General features: G+C 39.3%; 1 protein-coding gene across 6 annotated transcripts in view; it reads right to left on the reverse strand.

Annotated features, from left to right (window-relative positions):
- TRIP12 (thyroid hormone receptor interactor 12) overlaps positions 1 to 13,969 on the reverse strand; it is a 79,971-nt gene that overhangs the window by 46,376 nt on the left and 19,626 nt on the right. For all 6 annotated transcript variants that reach the window (XM_042042513.1, XM_042042515.1, XM_042042514.1 and 3 more), the window contains exon 2: positions 5,896 to 6,042. In XM_042042513.1, the coding sequence (XP_041898447.1) occupies positions 5,896 to 5,993 (98 nt within the window). In that variant the 5' untranslated portion in view covers positions 5,994 to 6,042. The remainder of the gene's footprint in view (positions 1 to 5,895; positions 6,043 to 13,969) is intronic.

Consider the following 13,969-nt stretch of genomic DNA (forward strand, 5'->3'; position numbering starts at 1 on the left):
CCAATTTATACTAAAGTTGTGACAGTTTACTTAAGATCTCCTTAAAGAAGTTAACTCTCATACAAAGGTAGGTAGAATAGCCTGTAGAGCTCAGAATGAGCAATGCCTGAAGAGCAATCAAGTGCTAAAAAAGATACATGCACAGCTGGAAGGCTGGGGTTAAGATTGTAAACTACATGTATATTTGTCCATAATCCAAGGCTTTTCACTTGTAACTTACCATTACAAGCTCTTCAGTCTTTTCCATTAATACAGTTATGAGCATTTTCATTAAGAATCTTCATTCCAGCAACAAGTGTTTTGAGAGACTGAGTTCCTCATTAATGACAAAAAATGATGAGCTAAATATTTGAGCTTGCGTTTGTCCATTTCCACTCTCAGGGCCGCTCCAGAAAGGGGCTGCTCCAGAAAGACTGAGCTCTTGCTGGACCTTTGTGTTTTGTAGGGGTTTTTTGTTTTCCTTCCCTCCCTCCCCAAACATAAAGACAGTTTCATAAACAACTCCAAGGCTTCATTCAACTGGGCAAAGCTGTCTGCTGCTGCACATTTTAATTCACAGGCAAACAAAGTTTAGAGTACCACACATACAGAAGTTGACAAGCTAACCACCATTTAGCTTGCTCTGTTATATAAACAGTATGGTGGAAAATGCCAGCCCTGAGCAAAACTATAATAAAGAACCAACTAGAACCTGTTCTCAGAGAGTTACTCTGAGCATATTCAAAAAAAAAAACCAACACAACATACCTTTTGAAGTTAGTTAATAAACAAAGTGTTTAATCTAAGTCATGTTCCTCAGCAGCTGAGAGTGAGAGCTATTAAATGCTTCCAAACAAAGTCTGCAAAAACCATCCTTTTACTTCTGTCAAAAATGAGATTAAGAAAAAAGCAATAGCACAGCTGAAAAAATGCTGTGGAAAAACACCTACTTTCTCTCCTCAGAAATACTCCACTTGTCTTCCCCACCAACTCAATCATCATATTTAGTTTTTTACAGGTCTTAGGTAAGTTCTTACCAGTTAACATATCACCAAGACTGGTCCAAAACCAAATCCTGTTTAGAACAAAAGCAGTATAACTGACAAAAGCACTCTTTCTGCTTATACCAAAATCCTACAAGCAGTCAACAACAATCTCATTTATCATTTAGCCTTCAATTCCAAATACACACGAACGTGTACATATTTTATTCCAAAACACTAAAATTTGCTTATAAAGTATCCTACTTCCATATATAACTCAACTGCATAGCAGTCACTTATGTCAAAGTGATATCCTGCTTAAATACTGATACTCCTGAAGATTCCATAAGACTAATATGCTAAAAGATAAGCACCGCTGTAATTTAATGCCACTTATTAAAAAAAAAAAAAAAGAATTTTTTGCAGCACTTGTAAAAAAGTTCTAGTACATGGGACCACTTCCATTACTCTATACCAACATAGTGAAACATTGCTCACAACTGAAAGGAACAATCAACTGCTCCATGTCCAGGAAAGATCTTATTGTGTGCCTCACAATACCACTTCCAAATTGCTCCCATTCAAAGTAAATCCTATGGCATGACTGGGAACTAAGCCAGGAGGGCACAATTCTTCAACACACATGGTAACAACATCATTATACAGTTGAGAAAATGACAGTAAGTACCTTCCACCCCCTCCTCCTCCCCCTATGAAAAGAAAGCTTCATTAACGCATCTGCTTTGGTTTACTGCTGCAAAGGGAAACTTTAGCATCATTATTGCTTCCTTACAAACCTGCAAGGAGTCATCCTTCAGAGGAGAGCACTCCAAGAGACACTTCAGACAGGGCTCATGCTGCACAATTATAAAGGTGCCATCGTAACAGTAATTCTAAATTAGGAAGTAAACACTAAACACTTTTCAAAATGGTAGTAAAACCAGTAAAAACTATAGTACCCACAAGAGCTGAAGTTCATCCAAAGCACAAAGTTATTGCAACATCACTACTGACAACAAAGTGAAGAATCACATTAGTTCAACTTCACCAAGGCCAATTTGTTTACATGCATACATGGGGGGAAGGAATGACACAACACCACCAGTTCACTGGTTTATATATCCCTTTTCAAATACAGACCCCTTTCCTCTTTTAGAGGAAAGCACACATCACTGTTACAGCGCAAACTGGATATAAACAGCATCTGTCTGTCTATACTTCTTTGAGCCTGGTATCATTGTTTGTATTTTTAAACAGATGCACCTCAAAATCAAACTCAAAGCTCCTACCAAGTTACTATGCTGAGTGTGAAATTGCTGGTAAAACTCCAGCAGAAAACCATTACAGGCATCCCCTGCTCATTGTGACTCAAGTACTGATGTTATGGGGACATCAAACAAGCCCAGTCTACAGGAAGATGGGCTTGCATTGTTGCTTCCAGGTTAAGCCAGTCTGTCAATACTCGATGTAACAGGAGGGAGATTCTGCATTTAGAATAGACCCAAGAGAAGTTTGGAATTTCCAAGGTCTTCATGACAGTGAACTGTAGCAGCTCAGCAAATTAAACTGGCAAAGTTTTAACAAAAGACCTTTAAGCTGTAAAAGTATCAAAGATTATAGAAAGACACAGATTAGTACTTCAGCTTGGCAGCACTATCATTCTCCGGACTCCTTTTCTTAACACTTTTATCAACTAAGGTCTCTTGCATTCACTCCAGTCAGACCATAAAAGAGATCGAGGTAACTCTAAGGCTATTACAAGGCCATCTGGCCATAAAACACGCTTACCTTGGATTATTGGCCTTCACATTCAAGTCTGAAATTATGAGTGACAAACAGCATAAACTCTTCAAGTTCTCGTCACTTAATTTGTATTTTGAAAATGCATGCACCTCAGCTACAAGAAAGCTTTAAGAAAAAAGCTGCTGCATTTCCAGCATTGAGAAAGCTATTTATACAAAGCAGAAATGCAATCAAGTACACAAGTTCAGACAGTATCGAAACCTGCCCTTGCTCGAAGGGTTATGATTGCATATCTATGACCAAAGTGAAATAACCTCCAACTTCAGAAGGTGTGGCCCTTAAGTCTGCTTACAAACTTTGTGGCTAATTTTAGGCATGAAGCAACAACCCTCTACAGAGTCACATTACTGTCTAATTCCCTCTTTTTTTCTTTATTAGGAAGGGGGGGAGTTGGGAGTTTTTCATCTTTGTATATTGGTTTGTTGTTTATGGGGGGGGGTAAGAAAGAAGTGGATCTAATAAAGTGGCTGAATAAAATCTCACACTGTCTGTACAACATCAGTAAGTAGTATGGATCAACAGAAGAAAATCTGTAAAGCAAGACAGTTGCCATTAAGGATCAGTGTCCACCATCTCTGCATTTCAACGATTTCTACTTCAAAGCATCCCAGATTACAACCACAAGTGACCAGCATACACACACTGCTCTCATAGATCACAACTTTCAATTCAGTTTCATCCAAAAAGATTCCAGTTCAAGTGCTCCAAGACCATTCCACATTAGCCGAAACACAGCAGGTGAGGATGACTGATTGGCTTCAAAAGAATATTCCCAGCTCCAACTAAAATACTAACATAGATATATCTCAAGTTCGCAGTTACTTGCACAATATTAGCGTATTATTGAAACTAGTCTTTCCACAGTTTGTTTATTCTAAGTGATTTCACAGCTGAAACTGAAGAGTTTCACTTTTTACTGACGACAAATTCAAGAAAGAGTGAAAATAAATTGTCTCAGTCATCCCAAAAAACCCATTAATGTAAGAAAAGGTGCATTGTTTTTTGCTCAGTGTTTGTTTGGGGTTTGAGTTTTTTTTAACTATAGCAGCCAAAGCAGTGTTTATCACTGGACTACACCAAGGCATAAAAAGAAAACTCAAGCTGTGAAGGCTAGACCCTCCTCTATAATGCTCAGCAGCAGAACCGAAACATACTATCCCACTGCGTGCTAGATACATGGAAGGGTCAGTCCTGTGAGGTTTGTGTCCAAAGACATGCACTAGCTAGAAACAGTCATCTGAGAGCCTGTCTCTTTCCATGTCATCTACAAATTTTACAAGGACCTCACAGATCTATCTTACATTGGTCCTTGTAAAATAGCCGTTTCTGCCCAGCACCTTATTAAAAAGGAGATGCTGATGATGCTAAAAGAAGATTAATTAATTTTAAATTTTGTATTAACCAGCACGCTTTAACCAGGCCTCTTTATAGGCTATGCCAGCTCAAAATGCTTGTTCAGAGATGCAAAGGCAGGGGAGGTCCTGTTCTAAAAAAGACCCAGATTCAAAGAGGACTTTAAGCTTCTTTCATCCTCTTTACTTAAGCAAGGAGCTCTGGTTCTGATAAAGGTCTAACACAGTTTAAGAGTGCAATACACTCCTGTTCATGGAAGTCTGGTAAAAATTTGGTGAGGAGTGGAAGAGGTCCAGTCATTTAAGACAAGTGAATTCCAATCATTGTATGACAGCATAACAGATCACAATGCACCAAAACAATGGATGAGTGACTTTCTTAAAAGAAAACAGTGCTACCCTTAAAATTCTTCAGTTTGTCTGACTCGCTGGGGAGCTTCTCCCTGGCATTCTGGTGTAAAACCTGAACTAACAGTAGATATCTGAAGAAGAATTCCCCATCTCATCTCCAAATAACTCACCTCCAATTCTTTATTCTAGGGAGAGGTTTATTCGCCGCAGGTGAAGTTTAGTGTGAAAGGAAAGAGCTGGTAGGAAAATATCTAACTTAAACATCCACCGAGATGCAGAGACAACATAGAATGGGCAGAAGGGAATGAAGGGCTCACTATGCCTCTGTTAAAAGACATTCTCCAAAACCAATTCTAGCTTACAAAATAATCAGCTACATAAGGCAGCAACTTCCCCTAGTAATGCCACATCACTCCAAGGGAGAAGCCTTGTGTTTATCATCTGCTCTTCCCCTTGTACAGTAGACTAGTTTAGAGAATGTGAAGCTGCATTATTCTCCCTGAAGTTCCTTAGAAGTTGGCCTTCTTCACCCATTCAATAGTTGTTCAGCTTGTTCTCAGTTACGCTTATACTAGTAAGAAATACACCACATTAAAATGTATAGCCCAATTCCTTTCTAGTAAAAAACTTTTGTGCCATTGATGTGCAATATTTTAATACTCATCCCCCCCCCCCCAAAAAAAAAAGAAAAAGAAAAAAAAATCAAGCCCAAGGTACACATATTCAACAACTGCACCAGTAACATATCTGAGGGAGTAGAATATAGACAGATTTGCCTACCATCATACTACAACCTTTCTTCATTAGACTGATCTTTTAACAAAGTTAAAGAAACACATATCCATACAAGCTTCACTCATGGCAGTAATAATACAGTCATGCATAGGAAAGTTTTAAGAATCTTCTTTGTTCTGCACTGCAGAGGCAACCACTTAAATACAATCTGGTCCACTTGCTCACTACATCAGGCATATTAAATGATGGCAAACCTTTTTTTTCTTTAATTATTCAACAGCTGCACAGGATTTACATGCAGTGCAAAGGTAACGGAGTACCAGTTATTCACTCTTCTAGAAGAGGAACACAGATTTTCCCAGATTCCCAGTAACAAACTCTCCCTGTCATCCCCCTACCACATTTTTAATATCAGTGGAAGAGAGAAAGGGAAAGAATTTGTACTACCTGTGATTTAGGGAAAACAGCTTTTTCTCCCCTATAGCTTTACTACTGCTATTCTAGCTGAAAATATATGGCAGTGAATTATCCATGAGTTTATCTCACACAAAAACAGTACAGGTAGCATTTCAGGGGTGAAAAGACTTTATGCAAATTTCAGTGCTTGGATTGAAGGGTGGAAAACTTCATTCTCTAAATCACATCAATTTCACCGTTATACATTTGAACACACCCATAGGTAGCAATCATACCTTCCTCCTACTGCGTCGTCTTGTGGCTGGGCCCCGGCAGTGTTCCTCTGTGAACGTCGCAGTGACCCCCCTGGATTGTTATTAGGCCGGTTGGACATTGGCACCTCTCTCCTGAAGGGACATACCCTTTCTAGACACTACCATTCACTGAAAGACAAGAGAGGAAGAGCCGTAAGACATGTGGCATGAAGACTCACTGCCACGCCCCCAGAGGTAAATGTAAAATGCTACTGTTTAAGCAAAAACTGAAGACAAACTTTTAAACAACTTTTAGTTAAAAGACTCATGGACAAGGTTCTTCTCAAGAAGATTTAGAACCTTAATACAGAGCAACCAGACTTTGGTATATACAGCATATAGATGATCTACTGGACTAAATGACCTTTAAAGGTCCCTTCCAACCCAAACTACAAACTCCTCTGTGATTTTGTGATGACACCTTTTTTTTTCTAGCAGGCTTCTCTAATCATAAGGAGACAGGACAAAGGCACTTTAGGAGAATCTGTGTTTAATCAACATTAAGGAAAAATTCAGTGCTTGATAGACAGCAACAGTATTCAAGTATTTTAACTTTCATTGTAGGAGATTACAAAGCCCATTTCAGGAATAAGCAGCAGTATTCATAACATAACTACAGTGCTTTCCAAACAGCTTCTTTCTCTAGTCTGATTTATGCTACTTTCATTTGCATAAGGCAAGATATATAGTCATTCAGGAAAAAAGATCTAGCTTTATAATCAGGAAGTTTTGCTCATGAGAGCTAAATTAAAAAGTATTTGAGACAGAGGGATTAATGAGTGCACACTATTTTTAAAAAATAATCCATGATGGCTTTGTATTACAACTTGTGGAACTGCTTTGTGACTGCTAGAGGTCTACAGATATTATTTTGGTAGTTATTTACAGAAGACTACCATAGCCCCCAGCCACAGTCCTCAGGAACAGACATATTTCAAGAACAAGCCTCACTTAATTCCTCAATGAAGAGAGGTGACTTCTGTATCCTGTGCTAAATTGGAATTTCCATGTAGAGCATAGCAACAGGACCACAATCAGCAAATCCAGTTTTACTGTTTCTAATTTTGTGGAATCTGGTAAAAAAAAGGTATTTGCAGGAGAAAAAAAGGAAGCTGGAAAAAGAAAAGTAACTCAAGTTTAAGAACTCAGTACTCTATATGCTGATTTGGTACCTATTATATCTAGGGCACAGTAAGCAAGAAGTCTGTCATGGAAAAGTTTAAAACGCTGCAGCTTCAGATTCAAATTCAAATGTCTCCAATGAAATAACTCTCAAGATCTGGCATTGTCAGTGAAGACAGTGAATAGCTGAACATAATTGTCTATTCTTCTGAAAAGGGCCTATAGAAGTGAACAAAGGGGACAGGAGGAGAAGGGAGGGCAAAAAAGAATCCTAAATGACACAGTTTTACTGCAAGCCATAAGAAACCAGGCATATAAACTGGTATTATGCAAACCATTACCTCACATATGATGCTAAAAGGAACATGTATATCATCAAGACACTTGCACAGTGCAAGAAATTATTTACCAGGATTCTGCTAGCTCAGATTCAGTCTTGTTATACTGTAATAATACAACCTAATACTGAAAGGTCACACTTAGCATGCCAGCAATACTTTAAATATTTCCAGGAATTGAATACAAATACAAGTTAGGCAGTAGAATTGCTCTCCATCCTAATCCAAACATCACAGAGTCAAAAGCATCTTTTGGAAGTTTTTCATGTTCTTTGTACTATGAGGACCAAGACAGCAGCAAACAGCAAAAACAGAAACTAGAATTAATAAACAAATCACTTTTACCTTCATTGGTTTGGTTGGGTTTTTTTTTTTTTTACCTTTGGCTTAGGAACTTGAAAGAATGTAAGTAAAGCACAAAATACACAATCCTTCAACATATAGTTGTTTGATGAACCTCTTAGCTAGAAGTCCTGATGACTAAGTTGACAAAGCTATAAACACTACTACTACTAAAAAGGTGAACTTTCCCTCTTCACAATTGTTTCCTCTTATTCTAACCCCTTAATCACAGCCAATATTCCAACAGAAACTTTTAAAGCTTTTCGATAACATGTAACACCATCAATCTACAACTTCTTATACTTTAGAGCACAAAGAGATTTACAATGAAACAGAAAAAGCTTGCAACTGCTGGAAATCACGGCAGCTTGCTGATGTAGCCGGATCAGTCAAGCTGAGGAGATCGCCAACTTGAAGCACTCTCTTCAGGCTAGCAGTGCAAGAAAGCCGAGCATTACCCAGGCTAAAAGCTGACCAAGGGCCCGGCACTACCCAGGGGGTCCAGCTGAAGTCAATCACAGGCACTGTCAAATGTTGTTGCACATTCTCTTTTTATTTCCTTGTATTCAAACACCAAATGAAAAAAAAAAAAGCAAAAACACCTCCTACTCTTAGAAATGAGGAGCATTTTGTGCATTTTCTAAAAGGAGGGAGTAGTGTCCCCTTCTGCGCAAAGGTCAGCTGGCATTGAAACTGTAATAATGTCAAACGTTCAGTCATACTACAAAATCATTGCCACAGAACTACTGTCTCATCTTGTACCAGTTAAAATGTGCATTCCAGCAGGTTTCATTCTGCAAGGAGCAGTGCTCACTTGGACCTCTGCTAGGTTAGCCATGTACTTTCCCACCTCAGGTCAGAAAATGGGCTTCTCCACACACCACCACAAGAGTCAGCTAAAGAAAACATCACACAGGCAATCCTGGCCCTCCCTAGGGAAACTTTCGTTTAATACTGATCTATCTGGGTGTGCTGGTTTTGTCTGTGATTGACTTGAATTTACTCACAGTGGCTGGTACAGGGCTGTGTTTTGGATTTCTCTTGAACACAGCATTGATAAGAGAGCACAGTGTTGATAATACAGATGTTTTTGTTATTGGTGAAAAGTGCTTACACAGAGCCAAGGCCTTTTCTGCATTTTGTACTGTCAGTCATGCTGGTGAGGAGGCTTGAGTTACATGGGAGGTTGGGAGGAGACCTAGCCAGGAAAGGTGACCCAAAATGACCAAAGAGATATTCCAGACCACATGACTTCATGCTCAGTATATAAAGCAGGAGGCAGCAGGAGGAAGGGGAGAACATTTGGAGTGATGGTGCTTGTCTTCCCAAGTCACTGTTACCATGATGGGTCCTGCTCTCCTGGAGATGGCTGAACACCTGCCTGCTCATGGGAAGAAGTTAATTCTTTGTCTTGCTTTGCTTATATGCACAGCTTCTGCTATTAGATTGTCTTTATCTCAACCCACAAGTTTTCCAGTTTCCACCCTTCCAATTCTCTTTCCAATCCCACTGGTGGGGGAGTGAGCAAGCAGCTGCCTGGTGCTCAGTTGCTGGCTGGGATTAAACCATGACACAGGGTTAGCCAGATACTTGAAGTAGTCTGTGTTTAGAAGTGATGTAGCACAATGTGTTGTCATACACACGGTATTTTCAGCTGCGTATAAGAATGAAATGACAACTGTTTTATCCTGTAAGGCATCTGCCAAGTCAAGATGATGCCCAGAGTTATCTTCTATATTGAAACCTCTCGACTTAACTGCATTTCTTACTGTGTACTTGTTGCCATATGACTCCCAGTTTGCTTTTAAATATAATGCAGCTTCATGATTCAGCTGTGACCTTTGGCATCGAAACATTAAGTCTCACTGCAAGCCGCACAATACCATAAGCCCAGTTAGTCCAGTAATGAAGAGATATTTTCACAACTGTGCCTTCCACATCCTGAAACAAGAGAAGAGCCCAGAGGTTCCTAAATCAGAACTGTTCTCATTCAGACTTGTCCCTCTGAGTCTCACTCCAAGCACTTGGCTTCTTCTTTCCCATTGTCAGACACCTACATTCAAAGGAAATGTGCAACTCAGCAGAGATCAGCCGAATGTGCCAGTGCAATCCTGCCAGATTTTAAGACAATTTCCTCAACTACACTGATTCTTCCTAATACCCACAATAACAAAAAGCTACACCCATCCATCAGACCTCCATGCTTCCGCAATAGACAATGCTATTTAAGAATTTTTACGCTCAGATCCCCTTCTAACAAAGTTATCTGCACGCAAGCCTTTTTAGTTGATGTTTCATAACTCCATATTCCTAGCTATGATGATGCCAAAGCATGGGCTGCAGAGGGCTCTCATCATAAGCAGACTCCTTAGAATGAGGATCAATTTCAAAAGCCAGCATTTCCAATAAACCCATGACATACCTTCTGAAGCCATGTAACAACACTGGTATCTAGTGCTTATTGTGCTGCATAGTATTCTTGAGTTTTAGCAAACACTATTTGATTACTATTTAGAGTAATCTTCATTATTGTACAAGAAAGCAACTAGAATTAATTTCTGTAGACCTAACATACCCATTGCAAACACTATAGCTAATGTATAGTCAACGTATTGCTTGGAAAGGTTCTACAGGAACACAAGACAAAAACCACCTGTTAACTTGCAGTGAAGCCTTCAACCTTCTTGTGCAAAAGCCAACAGGAAATGACTAACATGCTTCCATGTTTTTGAAGCAAACTGGGAAAACAGAGAACGACACAAAAAGCCCGTACCAGCCTTTACTTAGCATCCAAATCACTCTGAAGGATACTAAGAAGTGTAATGTAGCAACCCTGACATAGCCTACAGTGAGAAAAAGACAATGAGTAAACTGAAGGACTCCGGCATGCTCTAGGGCTGCAAATAGGGTAACAAGGCAAACCAGTAACAATAACTAAAAAATGAACTGAACTCTTCCACAAGGGCTTTCTTAATCTACTTGCATGAGCTCTAAAACTTGTTTGTTTGGGGTGTTTGTTTGGTTTGGATTTGTTTTGGGTGGTGGTTTTGTTTTTTGTTTTAGGGGTTTAAGTTCTTTGCAAGAATCTTGGTAATGCAAGAATTTTTTCAGACTCTTGCACTCTCATGAGTATTTTGAGATATGCCTAGCACCTCTGCCTATAATGCTCCCCTATAATACCTATTATCTGCTTGGAGTTGAGCTAAGTACACTGGTCAGCATCCTTCCTCTCTCGTACTTTAGCCCAAAAAAATCCGTGCTTTATTTAATGATGCTGCAGTAATCCAGCTCCTCAAAATTGCACAGACTTACTGCCCTGAAGTCATTATTAGGCAAAGGGGGGGGGGGCGGCCGGGGGGGGGGGAGAGAACAAAAAGACAGGAGGATGTTTATATGCCTTGCAAGTTCAGAACATTTTCTTCCAGCATGTTGCACATCTTGCCAGCCAGAACCCAGAGTTCAGCGTACGTATCAGAAAATATTAAGCCTAAGACTTCAGATTTGTATTCACTTACTTCAATGTAGACAACATTAATTTAATTGATCAGCTGTTTCTGTGATAAATCTAGTCACTTAAGACAGAAACAACACACTAAATATATAAGCATACAACATATTTAAGAGTTCAGACTTCAATTGTGACTACACTTCAGAAATTACTGCCTACGGTTTAGTAACTGCTGAATTGTTTCAGACTTACATCATTTTCAACTGATGTCAGCTGCAGCATTTTTGCCCACTGTTCACAAGGTTCTCCTCATTTACCTGCAGACATACACACCTATTTACTTGCCTGACAAGTAAGCACTTGCAAGTACTCAATTACTATTTCTACTTCAACAGCTGACTTCAATTAAGATGACTTTTTAGTCCAGGGAATTGTTTTAAACTCCATCTTCTGCAGCTGATTTTGACACAATATTCTCCCTCCCTACACTCTCCAAATTCAACAGTTATTCAGTCATCCTTGTTCTTTTCCCACTAAGGTCCTCACGTTCACACAGATTTTAAAGCTCCACACAGGCAGAAGTTTGTGTTTTCAGTTTAGCAGTCTCTTGTCCCTTCTGGTTGTCGAAGTAGCTCATGGAAGAATTTTAGGGAGTGGATACAATACCATACTGAAAACTTCCTAGAAACATTTTCTGCAATGTCCTAAATTCTCATCACCCCTCCCTTCTTCCTGACAGTAAATTTCTATACACAAACAAGGGAAAAATATATTTTCCCATGAGCTGCAAGGTGCTGTAAGGCACAGTAAGGTGTATGCATTTAATCTGTATTCATGCAAATCTTACGTTATTCAGCTGCATGAAACCATTGAGCCTTAAGAAAATAACAAACTTTTCTTCTTTCAACATAGGAAGACCAAGCTAACATTTAATTTCCTTATCCGCTTCCATTTCTACCTTCTCTCCATGAATAGCCATAAGTTGTCTGCGGGATTCAAAGATGCCAGAGTACATTAAGGCTTCCTTGATGCATTGCATCTAATGTAAAACTCACATGGTGACATTAATCAGAACAACTTCCTCTGATACAGAAACCACACAAAATTATATTGAATCACGTATTAGGCTGGACTGTATTCTTTTTGTATTTTCTTTCTCCAAAGCTAGAGAAGAACTAGAGAACTACACACACAGAACTGCATGCACAGACACCCTAACTAGAGCAAATTCAGTACATATATAAAAATCTCCAGGACAAACAAGATTCTAATGACATAACATTACTTCATTGCTACAAAGACAGACAAGCAGGTCTCAAGGAAGTTTCTTCTGTAAACAAGCATGTACAGCTGTAAGCAAACAGATTTCTTCAACTGGCACAAAATTTCTACAGATTTATATAGTTGCATCACTTTTGCCACTTCTTTTGGAAGACATTAATAAGGTATCAATGGGAAGACAAGCAGAGTTTAACAGCATTCAGAGGGAAACTTCTCTTCAGACCAGAGGCTTTCTTGATGCAGAGTTTAACTGAAGTACAAGAGTTAAGTCAGAATTATTTTAAAAAGCCTTGACTGGAAAGAATCTCTTGAGATTATATGGTCCAACCAACCTGCTGAAAGTAGGACCTCAAATTACATTAGACAGTTCTCATTCTGAGAAGTGACAGTTGCCAACCATGATGACAAAACACAGAGCCCTGAGCAAGAGGTGAATCACAAGAGCTACCCTGAACAAAGGGGAAAGGGAAACAAAATCACATAGTGGGGTATCAAAGCATCACCATATATAAAAGCATGCAAAGAAGACACTAACAAGAATATCAGAAACTTTAAAAAGTCATGCAATAGATGTTAGTTCAAGTAACCTGAGTTCTCAGATCTGCGTAAGATGTACACATACCCAAGGACACAAACCCCATCCCTTCCAAAGACAACTGCTCTGAGAGAAGAGCTAACTATGGCCCAGCTCCTCATTGCAATCACAGTACTCAGAAAGCCCTCCCTCCCCCCCTTTCAGTTCCTCAAAAGCACAATCCAGTAACCTGGACTAAGAGGAGAAAATAAGACAAACAGGCATATAAGCTACAAACTTCAAAGGAGTCCAGTCTCTGAAGATTATAGATTTAGGACCACCTCATATGCCCATTTTTACACTGAGTAACTTTAGACAATACATATAAGCTGTTAGCCAGAAAATGTTTTTCCAAACTGCCAACAAAGAGGAGAAAAACTTCAGTAAAATATTTTTCCTAGATTCATTTACAGTGGAAGAGTTATTTTTAACTCAGCTTCTCTGGAATCATTGAATGATTTCAACATACAGAAAAATAATAAAATAAATCAGTCAAGGAGCAGGAGTTATTCCCTCTTCCACTGACTTTACAACAAACAGCCATCAGAAAATTATGGCAAACTTTGGGCCTTGCTGCGTTAGGAAGTCAGCTTTCCCTTTCCCAGGCTTTCAAGAGCTCAGTCCTTGCCTATCCTTTTAGCCGAAAGAGTGGCAGTGCTGAAGGCCACCCTCACAGAACAGCAAAGTGAGTGACTAAGAGCCTGAAAGGATGTACCCACCAGATAAGTCTCTGGACTGCATTTATGTATACATGTCTAATGACAGAGACAAATGGGCATGAAAGAGGAAGAGAGAAGAGCAAAAAAAAAATCTTCGTGATCTCATACTGGTACCTGGCAGTTCAAATACTCATTATCTGCAACTAGAAGATTTACAAGTTCCCACAGGTAATAAGAACACTGAAAACACCTCTGAAAAGATGCACAGCACTACTTGCTAGAGGAACACCCA

The sequence above is a fragment of the Corvus kubaryi genome, unplaced genomic scaffold (genome assembly GCF_017639235.1).
Source record: "Corvus kubaryi isolate FWS band 111438036 unplaced genomic scaffold, C.kubaryi_AGA036_p1.0 37397, whole genome shotgun sequence".
Classification (NCBI taxonomy): Eukaryota; Metazoa; Chordata; class Aves; order Passeriformes; family Corvidae; genus Corvus; species Corvus kubaryi.